Source organism: Perca fluviatilis, chromosome 10 (assembly GCF_010015445.1).
Source record: "Perca fluviatilis chromosome 10, GENO_Pfluv_1.0, whole genome shotgun sequence".
In the NCBI taxonomy this organism is placed as follows: Eukaryota; Metazoa; Chordata; class Actinopteri; order Perciformes; family Percidae; genus Perca; species Perca fluviatilis.
The window spans coordinates 13,740,156-13,766,762 of record NC_053121.1 but is presented as its reverse complement, the minus strand read 5'-3'; the positions used below and the strand labels follow the sequence as shown (position 1 = coordinate 13,766,762).

Sequence of the window (26,607 nt, the reverse complement as noted above, 5' to 3'; positions counted from 1 at the left end):
ATGTATTCCTGTATATGGTCCTGGCTGTGAACCAGACTCTGGTTCGCATTTACACCGCTAGGGGTCGCATGAGCTCCGCATATGCGCCGCTCTCCCTGCCTCTGTGTCCCGCTGCTCTGTGGCTGCAGGAGAGTTAATAACGGCTCAACTCCTGGCTGTAATTATAACGCACACGCAGCCTTAATAACAGCACATGAATGGTGAATGATTCCCTGCATACATATCACAACATTTGCATGTATTAACCCGGTCAGCCAGTGCTATCCTGAGTCTCACACAGGTTTCCTGCCACCAAGTCAACAAGTCCTCCACTCACTCTGTCTCTGTGTGTCTGGTGATCACACAGGGGTCCGCTGTGACGCGCTTTACATTACGGACAGGTGAGGAGTGGGACCGGGTATGGCGGCTGATGGGTTAAAAGCCCACGTCGTTCTCTATCCCTCTTCTCTTTTGCGTCAGGTGTTGTGAAGTGGAAGCCAGTTGGAGCTCGGATGGAGGTAGAGCGACATAGAGAAGCAGTGAGGGAGCCGTGGGGCCGAGCGGGCTTCTGACAGGCAACCCTGATGTCCAATCAGGATGAGAGCGAGACACAGAGACACACAGCCAGAGAGTCTGACGTTTATTCCCTGACTAGGGAGCCTCGCAGAAGAGAAGAAATATCTCTTATTTGTTCTTATATGGATATTGATTTCTTTTTTTCAACCCCTCGAACTCCTTTCCAGACTGGCTCCATCACAGCAGCAGCACTGCGCTTCATTGGAATGTGCGCCGTAGCGTCTCCGGGACACGTCTGAAAAGCAAGACAGCCGAGACAGAATAGAAAAAAAAGAGCTTCTGCAGTCATTCAAACTCCTTTAAGAAATCTAAATGCCTCTCTTTTAATGGGACAGATTTCCCTGGACGCCTTACACATTTTTGGAGACTTTTTACGCATTTTGGAGACTTTGCCGAGTGAAATGGGTGATGGAAACGGACATTTTGTCTATTAACAGAGGATAATAAAACCGTATAATATTTTCTACCCAAGTGCACTTGCTTTCCCCGGCGATGATTGTTCTTTTGATTGCCCTGTGCATCACGGATGGAGTGCTCTCTCAGATACGCTACTCGGTGCCGGAGGAGGCGGACCACGGCACGCTGGTGGGGAATATCGCCGAGGACCTGGGGCTGGACCTTACCAAACTGGCGTCCCGACGCTTCCAGGTGGTGCCCAGCTCTCGGACACCGTACCTGGAGGTGAACCTGGAGAACGGCGTGCTGTTCGTGAGCGAAAAGATCGACCGGGAGCAGATCTGCAAGCAGAGCGCCAACTGCCAGCTCAACATGGAGGTGTTCCTGGAGAACCCGCTGGAGCTCTTCCGCGTCGAGATCGAAGTGGTGGACATTAACGACAACCCGCCCAGCTTCCCGGAGACGGACATCACCGTGGAGATCTCGGAGAGCGCCACACCGGGCACCCGCTTCCCGCTGGAGAGCGCCTTCGACCCGGACGTCGGCTCGAACGCGTTACGCACGTACGACATAACCACTAACAACTACTTCTACCTGGATGTGCAGACCCAATCGGACGGGAACAAGTTCGCGGAGCTGGTGCTGGAGAAGCCGCTGGACCGGGAGCAGCAGGCGGCGCACAGGTACGTGCTGACAGCGGTGGACGGCGGCCAGCCGCCGCGCACTGGCACCGCGCTGCTGGTGGTCCGGGTGCTCGACTCCAACGATAACGTGCCGGTGTTCGACCAGCCCGTGTACACGGTGAGCCTGTCGGAGAACGCACCGGCGGGCACGCTGGTCATCCAGCTGAACGCCACCGACATGGACGAGGGTCTGAACGGAGAGATCGTCTACTCCTTCAGCAACCACATCTCCAGCCGCGTCAAGGACCTGTTCAGCATCGACGCGCGCACGGGGCGCATCGAGGTGCGCGGCGAGGTGGACTTCGAGGAGAGCAGCCTGTATCAGATCTTTGTGCAGGCGAAAGACTTGGGGCCAAACGCCGTGGCCGCGCACTGCAAAGTGCTGGTCAAAGTCAGCGACGCGAACGACAACGCGCCGGAGATCACCTTCAGCACCGTGACCGAGTCGGTGAGCGAGGCGGCGGCCCCGGGCACCGTCATCGCGCTGCTGAGCGTCACGGACCGGGACGCGGAGGAGAATGGACAGGTGCACGTGGAGATCCTGGGCGACGTCCCTTTCAAGTTGAAATCGTCCTTTAGGAATTATTACACCATAGTGACCGACGGCCCGCTGAACCGCGAGCACGCGGACTCCTACTCCGTGACCGTGGTGGCGCGGGACAAAGGGACGCCGTCGCTCACCGCCAGCAAGTCCATCCGAGTCCAGGTGTCGGATGAGAACGACAACGCGCCCACCTTTACGCAGTCCGTCTATGATGTGTATGTGACAGAGAACAACGTGCCGGGCGCGTACATCCACGCCGTGACCGCTCTGGACCCGGACGCCGGACAGAACGCGCTCATCAGCTACTCCATCCTTGAGTGTGACATCCAGGGCATGTCGGTCAAAACCTACGTGTCCATCAACGAGGAGACGGGCTACCTTTACGCGCTCCGCTCCTTCGACTACGAGCAGCTGAAGGACTTCACGTTCACGGTGCAGGCGCGCGACGCGGGCAGCCCGCAGCTCTCCTCCAACGCCACAGTCAAAGTCATCATCGTGGACCAGAACGACAACGCGCCGCTGGTGCTGGCCCCGCTGGGGAAGAACGGCACCGCCAGGGAGCCCCTGCCCCGCTCCGCCGAGCCGGGCTACCTGGTGACGCGCATCGTCGCGATGGACGCGGACGACGGCGAGAACGCGCGGCTGTCCTACAGCATCCAGAGAGGGAACGAGAACGGCATGTTCCGGATGGACTGGCGCACGGGGGAGCTGCGCACGGCGCGCCGGGTGTCGGTCAAGCGCGACCCGCAGCAGATGTACGAGCTGCTGGTGGAGGTGAGGGACCACGGGCAGCCGCCGCTGTCCTCCAGCGCCAGCGTGCTCGTGCTGCTTGTGGATAGCGTGGCGGAGGGCCGCGGAGCCGGCGGGGACCGCGCGGGCACCGCCAAGGCCAAGGAGGGCACCCTGGATCTGACCCTGATCCTCATCATCGCCCTGGGCTCCGTCTCCTTCATCTTCCTGCTGGTCATGATCGTGCTGGCGGTGCGCTGCCAGAAGGACAAGAAGCTCAACTTTTACACCTGCCTGGCCAGCGAGTGCTGCCTGGGCTGCAGCTCGTGCTGCTCGCGGCAGGCCCGCGCGCGCAAGAAAAAGCTCAGCAAGTCGGATATCATGCTGGTGCAGAGCGCAGGCAGCGTCAGCGGGGCCGGTGGCACGGCTCACGTGCCCGTGGAGGAGTCAGGGAGCTTCGGCTCGCACCATCAGAACCAGAACTATTGCTACCAGGTATGTCTGACTCCAGAGTCTGCCAAAACCGACCTCATGTTCCTAAAGCCACGTAGTCCGTCTAGGAGCACAGACACCGAGCACAACCCGTGCGGGGCCATAGTGACAGGGTACACAGACCAGCAGCCTGACATCATATCAAATGGCAGCATTTTATCAAACGAGGTAAGAGTCCCTCTCATACCTTACAGTTTAATCCCCCCACCTCCCCCATCCCTCCCATCCCTCCCTTCTATTCTGAGAGCCCTCGGCATGTCTACACCTATCTGTAACACTTCCCCGCATTAGATCTAATCTCAGATTAAATCTGATTCCCAAATTGGGAAATGTCAGTGCTACAGCAGCAAAATATAAGACACACCGCACAGAATATGTATGAGTAAGACGTAATGAATAGGATAGAATACAAGAACGACTATACATAAATAAAGATGTTTAGTTTATTGGTTTACACATATACAAATACTACAGATTAATATGCACATAATCAATAAAAGATGTGATGGAGAGATGAATAAATAAAACAACCTTCTGTCTTGGTCACTCTCCAAAGCATACTCTGATGGAGAAAAATACACAGGAAAGAATGTGCAAACGTGTACAAAAGTGGCAAATAAACATCAGACTCATACAGAAGCCATTATCCCATCCCCCTCGGTTCAGTGACAGGTATGCACATGGATGTTATTGAGTACTAGTACACACCGTATGCCACATTATTACCAGTTGCTGACATGTTGCCTTTAGCAGTCCTCAGGGAGGTTGGCCTTCAAACAGCGATGCCTGCATGCTTATGTTGTGCTCCCATGTAGGGCATGCAACTATAACCATTATTTCCATATTCGATTCATGCGTGGAATGTTTCCTGGATGAATGGATTGGTTGGTTTGGTCTCTAAAATGTCAGAAAATGGTCAAACACGTGGCGCAGTGTTTGCCAAAGCCCAAGATGACGTCCTCAAATGTCTCGTTGTGTCCGCAACTCAAAAGATATTCAGTTTACTGTCACAGAGAGAAGAAACTAGAAAATATTCACATTTAACAAGCTCACATCAGAGAATTTGGACTCAAACCGATCAATGGATTATCAAAATAGTTGGCGATTCGTTTAATAGTTAACAACTCATCGATAAATCGATGCATCCTTGCAGCTCTACTTCAGAGTTTTTGAGATGATGGAAATCAGAATAAGAAAAGTGTATAGGGATGATGTATGGTGGCTCAGAGGCTGCTGGCTGCTATGTGTGTGTGTGTGTGTGTGTGTGTGTGTGTGTGTGTGTGTGTGTGTGTGTGTGTGTGTGTGTGTGTGTGTGTGTGTGTGTGTGCATGCGTGCACACACGTGCAGGGCAGAGACAGAGCACACCTCAAACACACACTCCCCATCAGATATGAGTAGAGCTGTAACAATTCCAAATGTTTCACTTATTGTCTCCAGAAATAATTGCGATTAACAATATAATTGTCTCTTTCAGTCAAATTTAAAATTCATGTGTTGCTTTTGCAAACAAATTCAAGTTTTGAATGAATCCCAGAATACATCGTTTGGTTATATATTACTCTTATGTGACCCACATAATGTAATAACACAGGTACACAGCCTATGAAGTAAAGAACGCCTCTTTATTATCATAAATCATTGTATTTTTTTCTTCTTGAATGAACATAAAGCTGACAATTACCATCGCCAGTCATACGCCTTAGGACCTTAGCTAATGTTGGCAATCAGTTGCGGTTAAACAAAGGAACGGCGATTATGTGGAAACAAATGCGATTAGACAATTATGTAATAATTGTTACAGGTCTGGTGTGTTTGTGTGGGTGTGTGCGTGTGTGTGTGTGTGTGTGTGTGTGTGTGTGTGTGTGTGTGTGTGAGTGTGAAAGAGCACGCTTCAACCACACACTCCTCATCAGATATGAGTGATATGCAAGGGTGTAACTTTGTTTTGAGAAGTGTTTGTGTTTTTTGTTTTTTTGGGGTGGGGGATAACTAAAAAATAAAATCCAGGAAATAATTAAGATGATCATAATGATTCATTCTTCCAGAAAGATAATTTCTAAACTATGTATAGGAAAAAAGATCTCTCACATTCTTCAATGTTCCAAATAGGGGCAGATCCCTGAACAAATTTGAAAAAGGGGGGAGCACAAACTGGATTTTGAAAAGTGTGTGTGTGTGTGTGTGTGTGTGTGCGCGTGTGTGTGTGCGTGTGTGCGTGCGCCATCAACAGTGAACTGTGTGGGCTGCGTCCCCCGCGGTTGGACGCTGCTGATGGTAATCATGTTACACAAGGTGCTGGAGCGACAAACACTGACGTTGGCCACCTTTTTTTTTCTTCTTGCAGACCAAACACCAGCGAGCTGAACTCAGCTACCTGGTTGACAGGCCGAGACGTGTCAACAGGTAAATATGGACCCATGTTCCTTTCGCTGCAGCCTCACCCTGTCACATAAGCCTGTAATAGAGCTCTTATCTGCTTCTACTTCACTCACCGATAACTCTCATTACTGTGATGATGCTCTAGGTGATGAGATGGGATGAGGAAAAGGGGGGCTGGAATAATCATAATTAGTTAGTTGAAAACATCCAAATGCTAAGCGAGGCTTTGATTTAAGTGGAGACACTACAGAGAAAAAATATATATTTTCTTTTTTTTTGGGGTTATTCTGCCTTCTTTGGATGTTTGTGGAAAACAAACAACCAAAAATACACATTTAGGTGTATATTTTACTACACTTTGTCTGTTTGTGTCTGTAGATTGTTCCTAAATTCACCAAAGTTAGCATTAGATAATGCATCATTTGCATATTTAAACATTAGAATTTCAGAAAACTTGCAATGCATAAAACAATTGTCTTAATGCAAGTATTCAACTGGGGAAGTTCCGCGGTGACAATCTGTTGTTTAAAATGTTTCACCCCAGTCACCTGTAGTGTCTTGCAAAATGTATGGAATTTTACAATCCATATCTTTAAAGGCTGTTTTCTCCAAATGAGTTTTTTTTTTATCTCAGACTCTGAGTTCAGAAATCTCCACTTCAGTCGAGCTTACATACACCAATATTTTGCAGTGTCATTCCTATCTACATTTTGAAGCTTGCATCATTCAGAACCCCCGATTTCTCCTCGGTTTCAGTTCGGCGTTCCAGGAGGCGGACATGGTCAGCTCCAAAGACAGCGGCCACGGGGACAGCGAGCAGGGAGACAGCGACCACGACGCCACCAACCGAGGCCATTCCTCCGGTAAGAACTGGCTCCAGTGTGTGCGTGATGCTGCCTCTTTCTTCACAATGGCTTTACTTGATTGAAGCTGCGTGTTCAAAGGGCAAATGGATGGCTCTCTGGCTTCTATAGGACTGGAGTAGGCTTTTGCTGATTAGCATGCGGCCACTATGAGCTGTGGGTCCAGGAGCAGATTGCAGCGTGTCTCTCCGCTTCTGCATTCTGGACTCTTTTTTTTGCTCTGTTTGTGGCATTGTGTAGGGCGGAAAAATGAAAGCTCATTTTAATTAGGGCTATAGCACACGGCTGGCGCCTGCATCATCTGTGTCCCACCGTCAGCTTTAATGCTGATGGTGTTATACTGTGAGACGTTCGGATTCCTCTCTAGTGGCACAGTGGCTGGTAGGCCTAGGAAGGAAAAAAAGCTGGAAAAAAGGATGGCTGGTAACAGACAGGGGCAGTTCTGGGGGGGGCAAGGGTGGCCAATGCCCCCTAAGCCTCGACCCCCTCTCTGGCCCCCTAACTGTGGCAAATATTTTCATACATTTTCAACCCCAAGTTAATTAATTAAGGGGGGATATTATTCATTTGCAGTAATAAATATAAATGTAGCGCTGCAAAGGAAGGTCTGGCTAGTCCACACAGCATTCCGGGGGTTGGGAAAACAACGTGCTCTGGTTTATTGGCATTTCCTTAAACCAATTCCAAATGTCTTGGGCGGCGCTAAACGCAGAAGTGGAAGATCGTGGATATTAGGGTTGGGCATCGTTTGGATTTTAACGATTCTGATTCCAATTCTGATTCTTCCTTTCGATTCCGGTTCTTATCGATTCTCAATTCCGATTCTTTGAGGGGTGGAGTTGAAACGGGTCACATGCCTATTTTCACAAATAATAGCAAAGTTTTATTTTGATTCAACGGTGGTTTGCAGTTTTACAGCTTTTTCAATGTAAAATAAAGCCACACTAGAGCGCCGCTTACTGTGCTCCATGGCTGCAACACAACAAGCACCTGGCTGCTACGGAAACCCAAACTTGCACTTGTTAAATTGGGAAGTGATGATCGGATTTGAAACCAAATCCTCCAAACGATTCCAAAACGATTCCAATACAGAAACGATTCCGATGGAATCGTAATTTTTGAAACGATTCCGATTAGGAATCGGTTCTCGATGCCCAACCCTAGTGGATATAGACTAAATGTAGCTTAACACTGAATGAGTATTCTTGTGTTTATTGTTATAACTGTATCGTTAGTCTTTTGTAGAACCAAATTAGGGCTGGGCATTATATCAATATAATATCGATATCGTGATATGATAAGATATTGTCTTAGATTTTGGATATGGTAATTTCGTAATATGAAGTGGTGTCTTTCCTGGTTTTAAAGGCTGCATTACAGTAAAGTGATGTCATTTTCTGAACTCACCAGACTGTTCTAGCTGTTCTTTGATTTGCCTTTACCCACTCAGTCATTGTATCCACATTACTGATGATTAGTTATCACAAATCTCATTGTGTACATATTTTGTGAAAGCACCAACAGTCAACCCTACGATATCCCCGCAATATCGATATCGAGGTACCTGGTCAAAAATATCGTGATATTTTAATTTCTTCATATCGCCCAGCTCTAAACCAAATCTTTTTAGGGTTGTAACACTTCTGCGTAATATATTTGGCACCCCCTAAAATGACATGTGGCCCCAGCCTGGCCCCTCCATTTCAAAAGGTCTAGAACCGCCACTAGTAACAGAACCAGGAACAGTGCCGGGAACATGTCTCCTAATATTTGTCTCTGTGTTTTTCCTGACACGTGATGATTTAATGTCGGCTGGGCAGAGAGCGAACCCCGGCCGCCGCTGTTTTGTAAATACGTGGCGGTGTTAATGAGCAGCCGGCTCCCTGGGAGCTCGGTCACTGGGTGCCGGAGACCACTTGATGAGACGTGACAGGCGTTTTAATGAGGCCGCGCTCGCACTGGAGTGCTGGGAAGCGGACCAAATAGGTTGCGGCCGTAGCAAACAAAACAGACGATTCATTTGTTCATTAAATTAATTAATGCATCCATTCATGCAGCTACTCTCCAACTTGCACTCTCCCCCCCGTAATTCTCTTTCCCCTCCCTGATCACATTCTTCCAAACCCATCCTTTTTTTTATTTTTTTTATTTTCTTAATCTTCCTAAAGGAACCCATCTGAGCTCGTACAATAGGGCCCCACTGAGTTCTGAATGACGGTTTTATGTCTTCATTCAGTGGCAAGCTTTCTTGGGTGCGGGACAGAGCCTGTCATAGATAGATAGATAGATAGATAGATAGATAGATAGATAGATATAGATAGATAGATAGATAGATAGATAGATAGAATAGTATTTTTACTATAGATAGTATTTATAGTAAAAATACAAGAACACCTACTCTGCCTTAAAAACAATGAAAACAACATAGTTGTACAAGTAGAGAATAAAAACATACAACCAGCATGCATACATAGAATATATGAAAAATATAGAATATATATATATTAAAAAAAAAAGTAGTCTAAATACACAGGAGTGTGCAATTTGTGCTTTAGTGCAATAATGTAATAAATGAGGTAATGACAGTGTTATCTCACACTCAGCGGTGAAATGTTTTTTGACGAGTTTTATGGCTTGTGGTAGGAATGATTTTCCACCGTCACTCCAGTAGGCCTGGATGTGTTACACAGACCATAGGAAACAGAAACGCACACAGCTAATCTGTTTCAGCTCCAACCAGCTCAGAGTTAGACCCTCACAACTGCTTTACATTAAATCCTTTTTCACCACTGTGGAAGTGTTTTCGCTCCAAATCTGGACTGAGGCAGCCAGCAGCTTTATGTAGATGGAGTGGTCCTATTTTGAGTGCATTAGCATTTCATGTGAACGCTGCCAGCCAGAGTTCATATTCTGTTATGAATAGTCGCACTCTGTTATACAAGTAGGGCTGAGAATCTTTTTAAAATGCATACCTGACTTTTGGTATCTACACCAAAGGGACACTTCTTTTGATGCCTTACTTTGAGGACTATAAATCCTGTTTTGCATTTAAAGGTGCAGTAGGTAAGACTTATAAAACTAACTTTCTGTCATATTTGCTGAAACTGACCCTATTTTCCAGTAGAACTACAAGAAGCAGGTAATTAAAAAAAATATATAAAATCCAGCTCCTCTGGCACCACCTACAGCCTGTAGTGTGATTTGCAAAAATCCACAGCTCCCTGTTCAGATGCACCAATCAGGGCCAGTGGCGGTGTCTAAATGCGTGTCAATCACTGCTCATGCACACACATTCATTCTCCCTTGTGGGGGGAGGGGCTTAGGAGACCGTTTTGGGCTTTAGCGGAAAGGGGGGAGGGACTGAGAAGTTGTCGATGTTCAAATCTTTTGGCTAAGTCCTGGATCTTGGCAATACTACCTTACAGCACCTTTAAGAAAATACGCCAAAGTTATCAAATGTTAAATGTTGTCTGAACAGAACCATGACTAAATAAAAGAAAACTATATCTACTATGAATTAGACCTGCACGATAAATCGTTGTAAAATCGCGATCTCGATTCACCCTGTTCACGATTACATTTTTAAATGACTTTGACAGCTCTCACACGGTTCAGGTCTTCACCCTCAACCAATGACAAAGTGCCTTTTAGTCACATGTTTCACTTGTCAGTTCAGGGCTTCACCCTCAGCCAATGACAAAGTGCCTTTTTAGTCACAAGTTTCACTCGTCGAGCGATCGCGGAAATTCGGAAGTTCGGAAATAAACCAAATGGATATTGATGAAAACCCAGGTACTAGTGACGAGAATCAGCCAACCACTCAGTCTCAAACCAAACTCGTTCCGAAAAAAGGCCCTCATTCGGTGGTGTGGAAGTATTTTGGATTCAAGCAAGACGACGAGGGTCAGTCTGATGTGAAGAAGGCATGCTTTGCCCTCGTTGCAAAACCGCAAAGTAACACCACCAATCTTTACCAGCACCTCAAACGTCACCACAAACTGCAATACGATGAAGCCGTACAAGGCAAGAGGTCCGAAAGACGTTTCAATTAGCCTTTTTACAGCCATGTTCAGGGCCAAATTCAGCGCAGTGCATTAAACTTCTATTTTTGGGAACCTACTTGAATGGCCAGTTGAATGTTAATTTTATAAAAGGCAAGCAGTTAAAGAGTGTGCTAAGAAATCATTCTGTTTTTGATACTGTACTTAAATTGGCAGTTGACAAACTCCATTTCTCTAGAAACTGAAGTTGTAGCTGCAGCATGATGATTGACATGTTTTAATTATGTAGACATGTTCAAGGAGTTCAGATAGAGCCGGTATCAGGGCCATATTTACTTCAATATGTTAGGTCACTATTTTTGGTAGCCTACTATTAAATGGCCAGTATTTACTTTATTTGAATGAATATGAGCAGACATTTCATACCAACTTTTTCATTCTCTGTGTGATGGACGCATTTCGGTCAGTGCTACAAAGGTAGTTTCGAGGTTTCAACTAGGGCTGCAACGATTATTTTCATTGACCATTAATCTGTGGATTATTTCCTGGATGAATGGATTAGTAGTTTAGTCTCTAAAATGTGGATCAGTGTTTCCCAAAGCCCAAGATGACGTCCTCAAATGTCTTGTTTTGTCCACACCTCAAAGAGTTTCAGTTTACTGTCACAGAGGAGAGAAGAACAACACTCATTCGACTGTATCGACTAATCGATTAGTTGATTTAATCGAACAGATCTGTAAATCTGGGTTTCTCCGCAAAGAGTCATGCAAAAGCACCACTTTAATTCTTGTGTTTACCAGAGATGTGCTCGTACGTTTCTTGGAAATAAGTCATTCAGCATGAAAAAAGCATCAAACATGACTAATCGACTAAAGAAATCTAAGTTGACTAAGACCAAAACGACCGATTAGTCGACTAATCGACTAAGAGAGAGCAGCCCTAGTGGACACGCGGTAAATGTTGTCCAAACACAAGCAGCTGCACAGGAACTTTAAAGTGTGAAATCCGGAAGGAAGTATTTGATCAAACATGAACAAAAATCGGGATCTAACCACACAGTTAACGCCAACGTTTAGCACAGATTGAGCCGTTTGTTGCTATGGACACATTTCAGTTGGTACCACACAGACATTGAGGTTTGAAGTTCTTTTTGCATCCATGTTGGACATTTTCATTTCCCACTCAGGTCTGAGCCGGGCCAGCTGCTTTATGTCCTGTTTTGAGTGCGTTAGCATTTCATCGCCAGCCCGCCTGTTCACACAGTCCCACTCTCTCTCTCTCTCTCTCTCTCTCTCTCTCTCTCTCTCTCTCTCTCTCTCTCTATACACCGAAGTGTGCCGTGTTGTGGGTCCAGTTGGGATGCAGCGGCAGGCCCAGCAGCGCTGCACTGCTGACTTTGAGTACCCTTGGAGTAGCGAATAGGCTGCGGCTACTTTGTTAAAGAGTTACCAGCCAGCTTAGTGCCTTTAAACAGATTATTTGCCGGGCATTAAGTCTTTGTTTGATTAGGATAATTGATAGCGTGGCTTAGAGCCCCGCACTTCTGCTCCGTCAACGCTGAAAAAAAAAAAGAACACGGGCTTTACTCTCTGTGTGCTAATGTAGTTTGTCAGCGGTGAGGGTATACTCGAAGTGCGTCAGTGTTTAATAAATGCTAATGTTGAATAAACATAAAATGTTCCTGTCATCCATCAGCGTGGCGTGTTAGCCTCTTCCCTTTGGCTCTGACAGGGGACGTCAGGGGGAGGAATTCACTCTCATCTGTTGTTTTTTTTTGTCCATGTAATCAGATTCGTGGGAGCGTATGGTTTTTATCTTGGATTTAAAGCATGAGCATTACACATTGACAGATAAATACTTCCAGTGAGATTAGTTTGAACATATTGAACATGCTGGAGACAGGCCTCACTGTTTACCCTCTTTGCCCCATCATTTGTCTGTCTTTTTTTTTTTTCTTCTTCTTCCTTTTCTGCTGTAGCTGTGGTTGTATTTTTGACCACCAGTACGACCGAGATGGTTTACACAGTGATTTGTGTTCTTTTTTTTTTTTCCTGCTGCGGGCTGCGTTGTTGTGCCAACATTTTCTGCTGCTTCACACCCTCGTTCCCTGATCCAAACCACTTGATTATTCCTCATCAAGGACGCATTTAAACAGTTACGGAGTCCAGAAATCACCCGCAACAGACGCATGAACAGGATCTATAGGATATATGTGTACTGTATAGCATATATTTCTTTTTACAAGGCATTTCAGTCAGTGGTAGAGAGAGACAGAGAGAGAGAGAGAGAGAGAGGGGGGGGGAGGATTTGAAGTAAAGGTCAAAAGCAGGATATTTCACCTTATGTGCCATCACACAGTGCAGTGTGCAGATGCGTGTGTGTGGAGTTCTAGCAGTGAGGATGTGATGGCCCCATCCTTTAACGATGGATGTTTTAGGCTGCATTTACATTGCTACGTTTTGGTTTTCAAGCGGAGTTTGGAGCCAAAAGCGATCTCCGTGCACTAGGGCTGACTCTAACGATAATTTTTGTCACTGATTAATCTAACGATTATTTTTGTCTATTTAGTCAATTGATCTAACAGTTATTTTTCCGATTAGTCGATTAATCTAACGATTGACTAGCATATTATTCTAAAGGTTCTTGAACTGAGCTTTGGAGAATCAGTATTTTTACTTAAGTACTTGACACTTAAATGGCTACATCGTATTTCTTCCATCACTTGAAAAAACCACAAAAAAACCCCAAATTTCCAACAAAGGAAAAAAAAAAAAAAAGAACGCGGGGCTCCAGCCTACTAAAGTGGCCTGAAGTTAAGACTTTGTGCGTTGGTGTGTGCGTCGATCTCTTTAAGAGAATAGCAGGGCCGGCATATGTGTGTGTGTGTGTGTGTGTGTGTGTGTGTGTGTGTGTGTGTGTGCGCGTGGGGAGTGTGTGGTAGAGCGAGTGAGAGAGTGACGTGATCTCTAGTCTAGGGCTGCACGATAAGAGAAAAATATGCGACATGCCATAACGTTGTGAATACAGCGATAACGATATTAAAGAGATATTAAAGAGTACTCCGTTCTGCATTTCTGCTGCTTTCAGTTTTCTGCTAAAATACAACAAATTGCTTGTTGAACTAAAGACAAACGAAAGGAAATTTCCAACCTACATGTATTGAACAAATTGATCATTGAATTGAATATATAAGGCTCCACTAAAAAAGAATGACAGTTTCTTTTTAAAGTGTATATGTTGCGGCAGTTCGCGATATGTATATCGCGTCTGTTAATATTGCGATGACGATAAAAAACAAAAACGATATATTGTGCAACTACTAGAGTCATAGTGAGAGAAAGCGTCTCCCCTTAACATGGGCTGCAATGGGAAATTGGCATCACCGATTTCAGTATTTTTCAATACATTTCTCAGACTTTCTGTTGCAATTTGTGGGAGATTGCCCCACCCTCCCTCTTTTTTCTCCCAAAATGCTTGTACTATATCATTTCTATCACAACTACCACTACTACTACATACCATAACGCCCTGCAGTGCCCTGCTATGACATGAACTACTACGACTACCGTTTTTAGTCACTGTTCCATTATCTTTATTGTGACTATTATTGCCACTGTTCATCACACCCCCAACCGGCACCGTCAGACACCGCCTACCAAGAGCCTGGGTCTGTCCCAGGTTTCTCCCTAAAAGAGTTTTTCCTCGCCACTGTCGCACTGAATGCTCGCTCTTGGGGAAATTACTGGAATTGTTGGGTCTTTGTAAATTATAGAGTGTGGTCTAGACCTACTCTATCTGTAAAGTGTCTCGAGATAACTCTTGTGATTTGATACTATAAATAAAATTGAATTGAAATTGAAATGAAATACTGTTGCTACTACCATTTAACATACTGTTATGAACGATAAAATATTCATAACATCAAAAATGTCAGAATAAAGCCAAGTGTGCTGCTGTAGAGAACAAGGTGAAAACATGTTAGAAGAGCTGAAACTTTTTTTTTTTTTTTTTTTTTTTTTTCACAAGGTGCCAAAAAAAGTTAGTCCACTCACAACTTGGACTAAAGTTGGCAAAACATATAATATGGTACAACTATTTCAGTCCTTGAGGTTGATTTAGAATTTCTATTTCAGTGAAAACAATGAGAGTTGTGCTGAGAGCTTAGCGGTCTGCAGCATAGCAACATAATTAATCTCATTCTGTTGCTATGCTTTGCTGTCATGTTGTTGATACGTGAGCTTCAGGTTTTCAGAATTGTGTGCGTATATATATATATATATATATATATATATATATATGTACAAATAATATATATAGGGCTGCTCGATTATGAAATGATTGAATTTGAAAAACAGTGAAAGAGTGAAACAAATCGACAGGGAAAACACTCTGAACTGTGAAATTCCCCTTCATACTTTTCCTTCCCCCCCCCCCATTCAGAACACAATGCAAAATAAGAGTTTAGTTGCAAAACGTAATTTGCACAATAATCGCTTTTCTCCATTGCTCGTTGTTTTTGTGATTGGGAATTCAATTAATTGCACAGCCCTAGTGCATAGTTCCATTTTTTTGTGTGTGTATACAATGTAGGAATGTTTTTTTCTCCAGGATATTTTACACTGGACATCCAGTTCGTAATACTGCAATATATATATATTGCAATACCTTCATTAGTGGGGCCACAGGCTCAATCAGCAATGTGTTTCCTCCTCCAGTGATAGATAGAGAACAGACATTTATTGAAATGAAAAATCTTTGAGATTAAAGCTTTAAGTAAGAATGGAAATAGCAGATTGTAAAACAGAATACTCCACTGCAAGCCAAATGATTCCTGCATTCAAAATGTTACGCATTAGGCATAACTCTCAAAATGCATGAATGCACATGCACATACACATATTATTACTCTTCCACTATATCCATACACATCCACTTACAGACATGGATTTTTACTCGAGTCATGGACATGTAGTTTCACTTTCAGACACACGTATTTTATATTATAAAGAATAAATGGATCTAGCATGAAAATGTATGTAGGAATACAATAAGTGTATGTAAAATAAAGTATTGTAAGGTATTTTATTGTGTAACCTGTCAGTGAAATACCTTTCCTTACCTTGTGCTCAGCTTAAGCATAGGTAATATTTGTGGTACTCACCATTGTGGCTGTAGGATGTCCAATATGTGGTAGGGCACTTGTGCATTAGTTGTTCATTTGATATTTCATACAGCATTGTGCAATACATACGTTATAGATCACAGCATGATTTAACGGGAGATGTGCAATCTGGGTAGAATTAAGTGCAATATGAGGGGGAGGATGTGCAGCGGGTTCTCTTTCTTCTGTGTGGGGGGAAGGTTGTGGGGGTGGGGGGGTCTTGTGTGAGGTTTACTGAATGTTTATTGAACGCATTTGGATGAGATAATGTATGCTTATGTTTTTCTGCATGCTTACTCTAGGTCTGTTGTGTGTTTACGTGCGATGCGTCGCCCTCATGGGTCGACTTTTGAGTGTGAAAATAGTACTTTGACAAAAAAAAAAAAAAATAATAATAATCCTAACTCAAGGGCCACTTAAGCTTTCGTGGCGCTTTCAACTGTCGGCTCGTCGTGTGTGGTCAGAGTTGTACTGCAGCAGTATTGTAGTAATGAATTGTAGTTCTCTGCAGTTCAAGCGCTGAGAGTGAGCTCTTGAGTTAAAGGTCATTCTTTTACATGTTCTTGTTTGCTGCCGGACCCTCCAGGACCACTTCCCTCAGGCGCCCCCATTTCCAGTCCCCGCTACATGTGTAAAGTACATATTATCAATATATAGCCAATGTCACGCACTTGGAGAAGATTATCCTTTTTTTCTCTCTTTCCCCCCCCCCCGCACACACACACACACACACTACGCTCCCATCTCTCCCTGCTGCCGTGATAAATTCCTCCTTGGGCCCGCCGTTCCTGTTATCACGGCGGTAACAGCTCGCTGATCAGTAATTCATTTTTCAGACCTCTGCATACCAATTACCAAATGAAGGTTATTATCGGGACTTTGCGTTTGCCCTGCACGAGTGCCGTGCAGAATGCTAAGAGATGAGATGAGGCGTTAGAAGAAACGAGGGTCAGCGCCATTCAGAGAGACATTACCGTCCCCGCCCCTCCCCGCGCTCTGTCTCCGCGCCGGCCTCTCTGCTGGTTTTTTGGCTTAGCGCGAGACATGTTGACACACTTTCTTTTGATCCCGTGTTGAATACTAAGATACCGTACTCTGGAGCCCGAACCAAGCCTCATAACTCACGGTGACTGTTTGCTAGGATGTAAATGGACTGTTTTTATATAGCGCTTTTCTAGTCTTAACAACTACTCAAAGCGCTTTAACCCCATAGTACAGGAACCATTCACCAGTCACCATTCAGGAGAAAAGTGTTGGACAAGTTACATAGTGGAGAGATAAGGGCGTTACCCACAACCTTTAATTTATATTTTAAGCATGGCTTCTGATCTGTGTGTGTGTGTGTGTGTGTGTGTGTGTGTGTGTGTGTGTGTGTGTGTGTGTGTGTGTGTGTGTGTGTGTGTGTGTGTGTGTGGCTGAAATGTTTTTATCCTCCTGATTCAATAGAGACTGTCTAATGTGCCAGGGAAACATGTCATTTCAACATCTAATTTTGCCAAAATGTCAAGAAATATCAAGATGTCTTAATCTGGCTTTGTGGCAGAATAACCCTCCCTCTGTCTTTCTTCCTCTGTGTGTGTGTGTGTGTGTGTGTGTGTGTGTGTGTGTGTGTGTGTGTGTGTGTGTGTGTGTGTGTGCGTGCGTGCGTGCGTGTCTCTCTTATCTCTCTGACAGTCTAAATGCCACATTTCCCGTTGCCATTTTGAGAATTAACACAGCATCCATTTTGTAAATGAAAGCAGAGCTCCGTGTCCTCCCTTGCACTATTTTCTTTTTTTGTTGTTGTTGTTGCTGCTGCAGTTGCCCACAATGCATCACTCCAGGTGTGCTGATACAGTAAGTCGGCGCCCAGCGCGCGTTCCGGTCGCGCCCACGTCACATGAGTTGTTTCCTCCCATGTAAGAGGCCGTATTAAAACGTAATGTGATGGTGTATTTATGGCGTGTTGGTTAATATTTAATAAGAAACCCTCTCGTTAGGCGTCTGGGCACTTTTCCAAGCTGTTAAGGACGGCAAGCCAAATTAATCCGCTTTGTAACAAAGCGAATTCCCCCTTTGCTGACCGCCACAGACACACACAGACACATACAGGCACACACACACACACACACACACACCCTCTGCTTACTGGGGCGGCAGCAGACCTTAGTCTAATCAGTCTGTATTCAGAGGGATTAGTATCAGATAGCCCGAGCTGGACAGTTCAGATTGTAGCCCCAAACAGCGGCTCAGACACACACACACACACACACACAACAATCGGATTTAGCTTTCAAAATACATGCAAACACGGGATCTAGGCCCGACTGCAAAAAACATATGGGGCAATGAAAACACAATTTGGCTTAAGGCTTACACTCGGCCTAAATAGCTGTGCTGAACAGCTAACATGCCTGTTAGCTCTGCTCCCCCTCTCTGCTCTCTGACACCAGGGGATTTTCTCACAGAGAATTCCAGCTGTTAAAAAAAAAAAGCCTCACAAATAATTACTCCACATGAAAGCGAGCACACTCAAACTAGTTTTGGGTCATACCTGTAGCCAGCCTTTCATGGAGGACAATAGACTGAAGCCCGGGACAGAGGCAGGCTGGGTAATCCAATGCTACTGAGTTTGTGGTTTGGTTGATCTAATGCCCAGGTTAAAAGGAGCACGGGCCACACACGCACGCACACACACACACACACACACACACACACACACACACACACACACACACACAACTCGGGACCACTAGGGATGAACCAAATGAGGAAAATATGCGATATGCGTTATTGTCGAATAACGTGATAACAATATCACTTGCGATCAATAAATATATATGAAAGTTTTCTCAGTTCTGCCTTTCTGCTGCTTTCAGCATTCTGCTAAAGTACAACATATTGCCTGCTAGGAAATCATTTCCAACATTGTTTTATTGAAACAACTGCACACTGATTTTAATATAAAAAGGCGACACTAAAAAATGTGATAAGCCTTTCGCGATGTGGTTATTGCACCAGTAGATATCGCGATGACGATACAAAAAATACAATATGTTGTGCAGACCTAACACACACACACACACACACACTCTCTCCCTTTGTCGTATAAATCCCGGCCACCGTTTCTAGGGGAGCTTTTCTTTGCAGCTGCATGTTGGTGCGCGTAAACGCCTGCGGCTCACACACAAACATCCAAAGACCTGCGATTGAAGACTGATTCGAGGTCACAGCCACAGGCGCTCTTGTCTGCTGAGCCAAACACTGAAAATAACATTCACAATAGTCACCATTAAGGTCACGTCTTAAGTGTTTTTCCTAGGAATGTTGGCAAGCGCTGGGAGTTTACACTCTACAATGTAAGTAGTCTACTTACTAAGTACATATAATCAAGTATTGTACATAAGAACACGTTTGAGGTACTTCTTTTAATTGAGTTGAGTGTGGTCTAGATCTACTCTATCTGTTAAGTGTCTTGAGATAACTCTTGTTATGATTTGACTAGGGCTGCAAATAACCATTATTTTCATAGTCGATTAGTCTGTCGATTCTTTTCTTGATTAATCGATTAGTTGTTTGATCTATAAAAAAATGTCAAAACTTGGTGAAAAATGTGGATCAGTGTTTCCCAAAGCCTAAGATGACATCCTCAAATGTCTTTTTTTTTTTGTCCAAAACTCACAGATATTCAGTTTACTGTCACAGAGGAGAGTAGAAACTAGAAAATATTCACATTTGAGAAGCTTGAATCAGAGAAATCTTATTTATTTATTTTTTTAAATGACTCAAACCGATTAATCGATTATCAAAATAGTTGGCGATTAATTTAATAGTTGACAACTAATCGATTCATCGATTAATCGTTGCACCTCTAGATTTGACGCGATGAATAAAATTGAATTGAACTATTATTTGCTGGTGGTTGACCGCATTAGCAAACACGGAGTCACTTCTCCAAAAAAAAACAATGACACATTGTGTGCATGAGCACTTTCGTAACACTTTGAAATAGTTTAGAAAGAGAACATTAAATCGTGATTTTAGTCCGTTATTAAATCTGCCTGTATTTTTTACTGCTAATTCAATACACGTGCTTGGTTGTAGTGCAGCAATCTGCTTCACTCCGTTTTGGTTCCTGATTCCAGAACATTCCACAAACATTTGAAAGTTACAGCTCTCACTCACTGGCTGAAAGAATTCGCCTTTGGAATAAAATGGGTCTTAAATGCTTAAATAATCAAAATGACTTGTTCAGGCAGATGTTTTTTTTTTTTTTTTTTGTTGCAGTGAAAGTGTTTTTAAAATCCTTTTGATTCGGATGCATTTACACATGTAACATTCATGCTTTTAGCGCTTTGACATTCTTTCTGAAAAGAAAGAAAAGCTCAACTGTAGCGCCGCCTGACGTGGCAGAAAAGCCGGTGCCTACCAAACGACTGTCAGACAGCGTTGCATGATATTACATGTTTCACCAGTAAGCTGCCTGAAATGCTTTATAATATCAAACATAAAACAATCATGTCTTCTATGGAACGTCTTAGTCTCAAAAAAGGAACCAGCAATTGTAGCTGTTAGATAAATATAGTAAAGAGTATCTCAGGTATAAAGTCAAATTGCATATGACCACAACATTGAAATTATACATATATCTGTAGTTCATACACTGTGCTTTCGTAATATAATATAATAAAATCTCTTCCACACAAAGTTACTTGACTGAAATGAAGAGTTCCAGATTTTATAAGCTGATCATGTGTTTTGTAATTAATACATAATAAGTAAGTTCATGCTGTAGCTGTAAGAAAATGTACCGCAGTGAAAAGTACCGATAGTTCCCTCTGGAATGTAGTGATGTAGAAGTAGCATCAAATGGAAATACTCAAGTCAAGTACCTTATAAATGAAGTACATATTGTAGATACATTTCTTTTTTTTGTTATGCTTTCACAAAGAGCAACCAGCAGTCACTTTGTTCCACAGCCCTTCACTGTGTGTGTGTGTTGTGTGTGTGTGTGTGTGTGTGTGTGTGTGTGTGTGTGTGTGTGTGTGTGTGTGTGTGTGTGTGTGCGTGCAGAGTTTTTTTTTTATATCCATTATGCGGGCGGCTTTGATCTGAACGATTGTGACGTGAGGAATCAAAGAGCAGGTTTCATACATACATATCATGAAAATATTGTGGCTATACGTCATATTGTGTCGTGTGTGTATCTGTCTGTGTGTGTGCGTGTGCGTGTGTGTGTGTGTGTGTGTGTCTGTGCGAGCACAGGTATCATGTTTCCTGTTTGTCTTGATTGTTGAAGGACTAAAACACCTCTCTGCTGTTTTTTCTCCTCTCTCCCTCACCCCCCCTCCTTCCCTCCTTCCCTCCCTCCCTCCCCTACAGGCGCCGACCTTTTCTCTAACTGCACGGAGGAGTGTAAGGCGCTGGGCCACTCGGATCGCTGCTGGATGCCGAGCTTCGTGCCCTCTGACGGGCGCCAGGGCCCGGACTACCGCAGCAACCTGCACGTGCCCGGCATGGACTCGGTCCCGGACACAGAGGTATTTGAAAGCCCCGAGCAAACGGCCGATAAGTCATTCTCCACCTTTGGCAAAGAGACGCCTCTCAGTCACCAACACCTCCACCACCACCACCACCACCACCAACACCTCCACCACAACCCTCTCAAAAACCATCACCTCAGCCACCACCAGGGCTCCTTACAGGGGACAGAGTTGGAAGCATTTGTGCCTAGCTCCAGAGCGCCTTATAACCCGGCTTATTTAAGTGAGTATTGTGTTGCCCGCCCCAGCTCTCGGATCCGGTGATCCAATTAGGTGAAAAAATAAAATAAAAAAAGATTCCAAAATTCAATTTTCTCTCCTCCCCCGATTGACCGTGAGACAAATTTTTTTTATTCTTTTTTTTTTATTTTTATTTTAAAAAAAAAAAAAAAAAAAAAAAAAAAAAAAAAAAAAAAAAAAAAAAAAGGAAAAAGAATTTTTTTTTTTTTTTTTTTTTTTTTTTTTTTAAAAAAATTTCAAAAAATTAAAAAAAAGCATTTATATTATAGGGTTACTTTGATGTGTGTGGAGATGTTAGCTCAAAGAAGCCTCTGTCTCATTATAAAAAAAAAAAAAAAGGAAGAACGAACGGCTGCTGTAATAGAAGTGACACTGGCCCTCTCACAAAGCTCAGCAATGGAAAAATAGCACTTTTGAATCAGTTAAGGAAACAAAAGGAAACGGCAGGCAGTGAGCCTGGCGTCTCTTCTCATCCGGTAGACGTCATTGGGATCAAACAACCAATTTTAAAACATTTGGAGGAGGGGGGAAAAAAAAAAGAAAAGAAAGAAGAAGGGAAATTCTCTTCCCCAGGAATGACTGTTTCTAAACTCTCATTCAAAGGGCCACAAAGAGATACATCCTCAATCGCTGCAATTTGGTGATAATGCTTAATTATAATTCTGTCACGCGGCGCCTGACGAGCCCCCCCCCCCCCCCCACACACCCTTCGCTCGTCATCCGACACAGCGAGCGGGAATTATCAAAGTGTCAGAGCAGCGCTGCTTCCCTCGCCGCCGTCATTTCAAACCACGGCGCAGCAGGGACCATTATTCCCCTCTCTCCTTTGATTAATGTTTTAATGTTTTATCCATTTGCTGTGCGTTGTATTTTTTGGGTTTAATCCTTGATCAAATAGTTTGTGTCGACAATGTTTTCAATGTTTTCGTCACGTTTTTTTTTTTTTTGGGCGGGGGGGAAATATTTTTTAAAGTTTTTATCGCTTTTTTTTTGTCTTCTTTTTTATTTTATTTTTTTTTAAACATATGCTAGCTAAGTGAAGAGGCTGGACAAAACCCATAATTTTTTCATCAGATTTTACTATACCCACTTATACCAATTTTTAGGAGTTTTTGTCACTTCTTTCAACGTTTTTGTCTCTTTTTTGAGTTTTTTTCTTTACAAATTTATTTTCAAGGTTTTTGTCTCTTTTCTCCCTCCACGCAGACTTGTCCCGGGATCTCCCTATATAGTTGGCGATCTCAACCCCCCCCAAAGTTGAACCCAAAGTTACGCCCTTGTTAGGTTGTATTGATTGCTATGAGGAACTACGGCAATGAAGTACACGCAGAATAAAGATCAATTAACCCTCCTGTTGTCTTATGGCGCTGACACACAAACCCGATAATCGGTACCGTGCCGTCGTCCGTCGGAGGAGGAGCTGTCGGCCTTCATTTTGGCCGACCTGACTTGCTGGGTCGGAGGGTGGGCAGTCGGACTCAATGGCCGCGCTAACCCGGGAAATGGCGAGCGGGATGAGTGACGGACGCCTTTCAAAATCTGACGAAAATCTTTTTAAACTGACCTTTGTCGATCTGAAATGAAGACAGATTCAGCAACTGCACGGCCTGCATATTTCTCGCTAAAAATGTTTTCACAAACTATATTTATATACTATTTTCGTAAAATAGGAGATCGTATTTCGAACAAGCCGCCATTACGATCGGCTGGAGAAGCCAGACCCAAGTGACGCGTTCGTCATTTCTGTTTTTTTAATTTTTTGTACGCGCAGAACGTACGATCATGTCGGCGTCGCTGGCACTTTTTGGACCTCGGGGAGCCGACTGACCAGTCCGACTGCCTTTTCTGTCGACAGTCAGCCATCAGGTTGGTGCGTCAGGGCCTTTAGGGTCAAATTAGACCTTTTTTAAAGATTCTGTAACAGAAAGTTTGGCTTTCTTTCAACCTAATTGCCCAAAAATAAATAACACGGATGGACGGTGGCTGAAAACACTCTTCACAAGTCAAATGAAAGGTTCCGCTCACTACTTTCGTTGACTTTTGGGTGTTTTTATTCAATTGTATAGCTTCAGCCTGACTAAACTGACTGTCTCAATGTAAGAAATCAACCGGGGAAGTGTCATGGTGATATCTCTTAGTTAACAGAACATGTTCAATTTTTTTTATCAATAAATTAATTGGCATCATCAATCAAAAATACAGTAATGCTGCATGTGCATCACAGATAGTTACATTCCAAGTTATATTTATATTATGCTGATTACAGCAGTAATGTAAGCCAGCAGTACTTGGGGAAATATACAGAATAAGCAATCCGTAATTATAGGTGTACAAAATAAACATGTAAGTATATAAGTTGTAGTGATGTAAAGCAATGACAAGAATATATTTTAACACCATCAAATGATATATAAGAATAACACAAAATGTCTAATGCACTTATGATGTAATAAAAAATACAGCAACGTTGCAGTAGTGACAACGCATGTCGTCGCTGTCGGGCAGAAACCCTGTATCTCCATATTTCGTCATTTTGAATTTTTTTCATAAATCAATGCCATTGGTCGCCCTTTACATTCTCTGTGTGTTTTACACACATGTAAACAGTGACAAGGCAGTTTGACTCCGTCTTCGGTTAATGGCTCAATATATATTAGATATATTATATCATATTTCAAATGAGCCTCTATCCATTTCCTGAAAAACAACGGTTTGGGACGTACAAGCTTTTCACCCCGACGACTATGATATTTCACAATAAAGGCAAGAAAATGTGAACAGAAGATGTGAGGACTTGATGTAAAAAAACATCTCCACTTTGAAATGATTATCATTTCTGTTGTTTTTTTTCTCCCCTTTCTGCTTTCCAACCTTCAGTTGGATGCACACTGCGTGTGTGTGTGTGTGTGTGTGTGTGTGTGTGTGTGTGTGTGTGTGTGTGTGTGTGTGTGCGCGTGTGTGTGTGTTTATTATGGGCTGATGATGCAGCACTCCAAGTGAAGGGCTCCCAATATCGCCGCGTTTCCCACGAACACCGCAGCTCGTTCCTCTCTCAAAGTAGATCACTGTGGCCCTTATGCTAATGAGTGTGGGGGTGCCAAGAGGGGGGAGTGGGGGGAGGGGGGGGGGGAGAGATAATAGCAAAAGAGGGAACAACAGTCGGAGGAGTGGAGGGAAGGGATAGAATGATGATGCTAAGAGGCTGAAGCTCCCTAATCTGATCGAGTCAGCCAGTGATACAGAGACGCTTTTGTCCGGGGCCTGGCCTGGGGTCGGGTCAGGGTGGGGTGCAGAGAGGGTGGGGGAGGGATGATAGCCAGATCCCAGTGATTACCGTCATCAAACTTAGACACCATGGAGGCAGAGTGGGGGAGGGGGATGGGGAGGGGAGAAAGAGAGAGGTTAGACTCCAGACTGATAGAGCTGCTGAGCCTCCCTCTTTTGTTGTTGTCCCAAATAAATTGGCCATGCAACATTCAACCAGCTCCCACCCACTCCAGTGTCACTGTTTCCATACCAGCCCCCACCCCCCCCCCACCCTACCCCACTTCACAAACATAGTCACACACACACATTACCCATGAGCCATTTCACAGGAGTGAATTGAAGCGGCCCAGCTGAGGGATGTGACACTTCCTAGCCCTGCGTGTGTGTGTGTGTGTGTGTGTGTGTGTGTGTGTGTGTGTGGTGTGTGTGTGCGCACCCTCGGATTCTGTGTGAATGAGGCCATTTAAGTGCTGTTTTTCTTTCTTCTTTGTTTTCTGTCATTCCTCTCAGACAAACTTGAAATCCCCCTCCCCCTACAAACACACACACACACACACACACACACACACACACACATGCACACATGTAAACAAACAGCTAACCAAGCTTTGTGTTTTTCTCTGCTTCTTGCAGCGAGGAAAAGGGTTTGCTAGCTCTTTCCGCGTGGACATACCGGACACCGCGTGACTTTGCACAATCACTCCCAGAAGACCAAGGCTATAAGAAAAAAGGCATCAAGTTTTCAACCCATTTTGCCCTCGGATCCCCCTCCTCACCCAGCAACCAAATTGAAAATGAAAAACACACTCGACTACACACAAAAACGAGGAACGACCCAGCTTCCTTAAATTTCTCGGAGCACTGCCGGAGGCACCCCACTTTAGGGATTTGGAGACGGTCGGACACAGGGGGGGGTGTGGGATGGATGGGTGCAGGCAGGTAGATGGATAGCCTTACTGGGAGGACGCCCATTGTCTCAGCAGGACTGAGAAACAAACAGAGGAGGAGGAAAGGAGAGCGACGACGGACGGAGAGGTGAAACTGGATACTGATCTCTCCGTCCTTTTTCCAATCTGCGTGTGCCTGTTTACAGCACTGATGTACTCACCGGAAACCAAGACTACACGTGTACTGAAAGACAAATCCAAAAAAGAATTTAAAAAAAATACCAACGAGAGCCACCCAGAAAAACCGCCACTGAGCCCTTTAGGCGTTTGTACTCGCAGAGAGACGCCAAATTGTACAGGAGAATCTTTGTGCATTTTCAAAATGCAATACCACTGTTTTCGATTTTTCTATTCTGTTCGTGTGGTCAGGTGTCTCTTTTCCGATCTACTTCAAACTTTGTAAGAAAACATTGTGGGCAGGCTACTTTATTTTTTATTTTTTTTTATTTATGTTTTATTTCACGAGTTCTTTTTTTGTTTGTTTATCACACGTAGGCTTGGACAATGTTTGACCTACACTTTTCGGATTCTGAGACGTCGAGTAGTTTCTATCATGTGTGAGAAGTGTTTACTGTACTCTTTTAAAAGTTTTAAAAGCTGAATATAAAACTCTACATATATAAATCTATCTATATCTACTTGTTCTGAAGGCGCGCTATCCGTTTGCTGGGTTCCACGTTCTGATTCAGAGGTTTGACTCTCGTTTAGGAGCCCCTGTTGAAGGCTTTTTTGTGTGTTTGTTTTTGCCAGTGGGACACATGAAGAGAGACAGAACAGCCTTAGCATTATTTCATGTTTTTATTTTTTATTTTTTCCTTCCACTTTTT

At 44.0% G+C, this 26,607-nt stretch overlaps 1 protein-coding gene across 3 annotated transcripts; it reads left to right on the top strand.

Annotated features, from left to right (window-relative positions):
* The first annotated feature begins 578 nt into the window (after nucleotides 1-578).
* pcdh10b (protocadherin 10b) lies at nucleotides 579-25,594 on the top strand. 3 transcript variants are annotated; one of them, XM_039814212.1, is made up of 5 exons: nucleotides 579-3,402; nucleotides 5,745-5,803; nucleotides 6,536-6,642; nucleotides 21,166-21,549; nucleotides 25,467-25,594. In XM_039814212.1, the coding sequence occupies exons 1-5, from the start codon at nucleotides 1,048-1,050 to the stop codon at nucleotides 25,484-25,486; spliced, it is 2,925 nt and encodes a 974-aa protein (XP_039670146.1). In that variant the 5' UTR covers nucleotides 579-1,047; the 3' UTR covers nucleotides 25,487-25,594. The 3 variants fall into 3 exon arrangements, with proteins under 3 accessions (XP_039670146.1, XP_039670147.1, XP_039670145.1); XM_039814213.1 differs by having other exon boundaries at nucleotides 579-3,567; nucleotides 21,166-21,323; XM_039814211.1 differs by having other exon boundaries at nucleotides 579-3,567.
* Nucleotides 25,595-26,607: the final 1,013 nt, after the last annotated feature.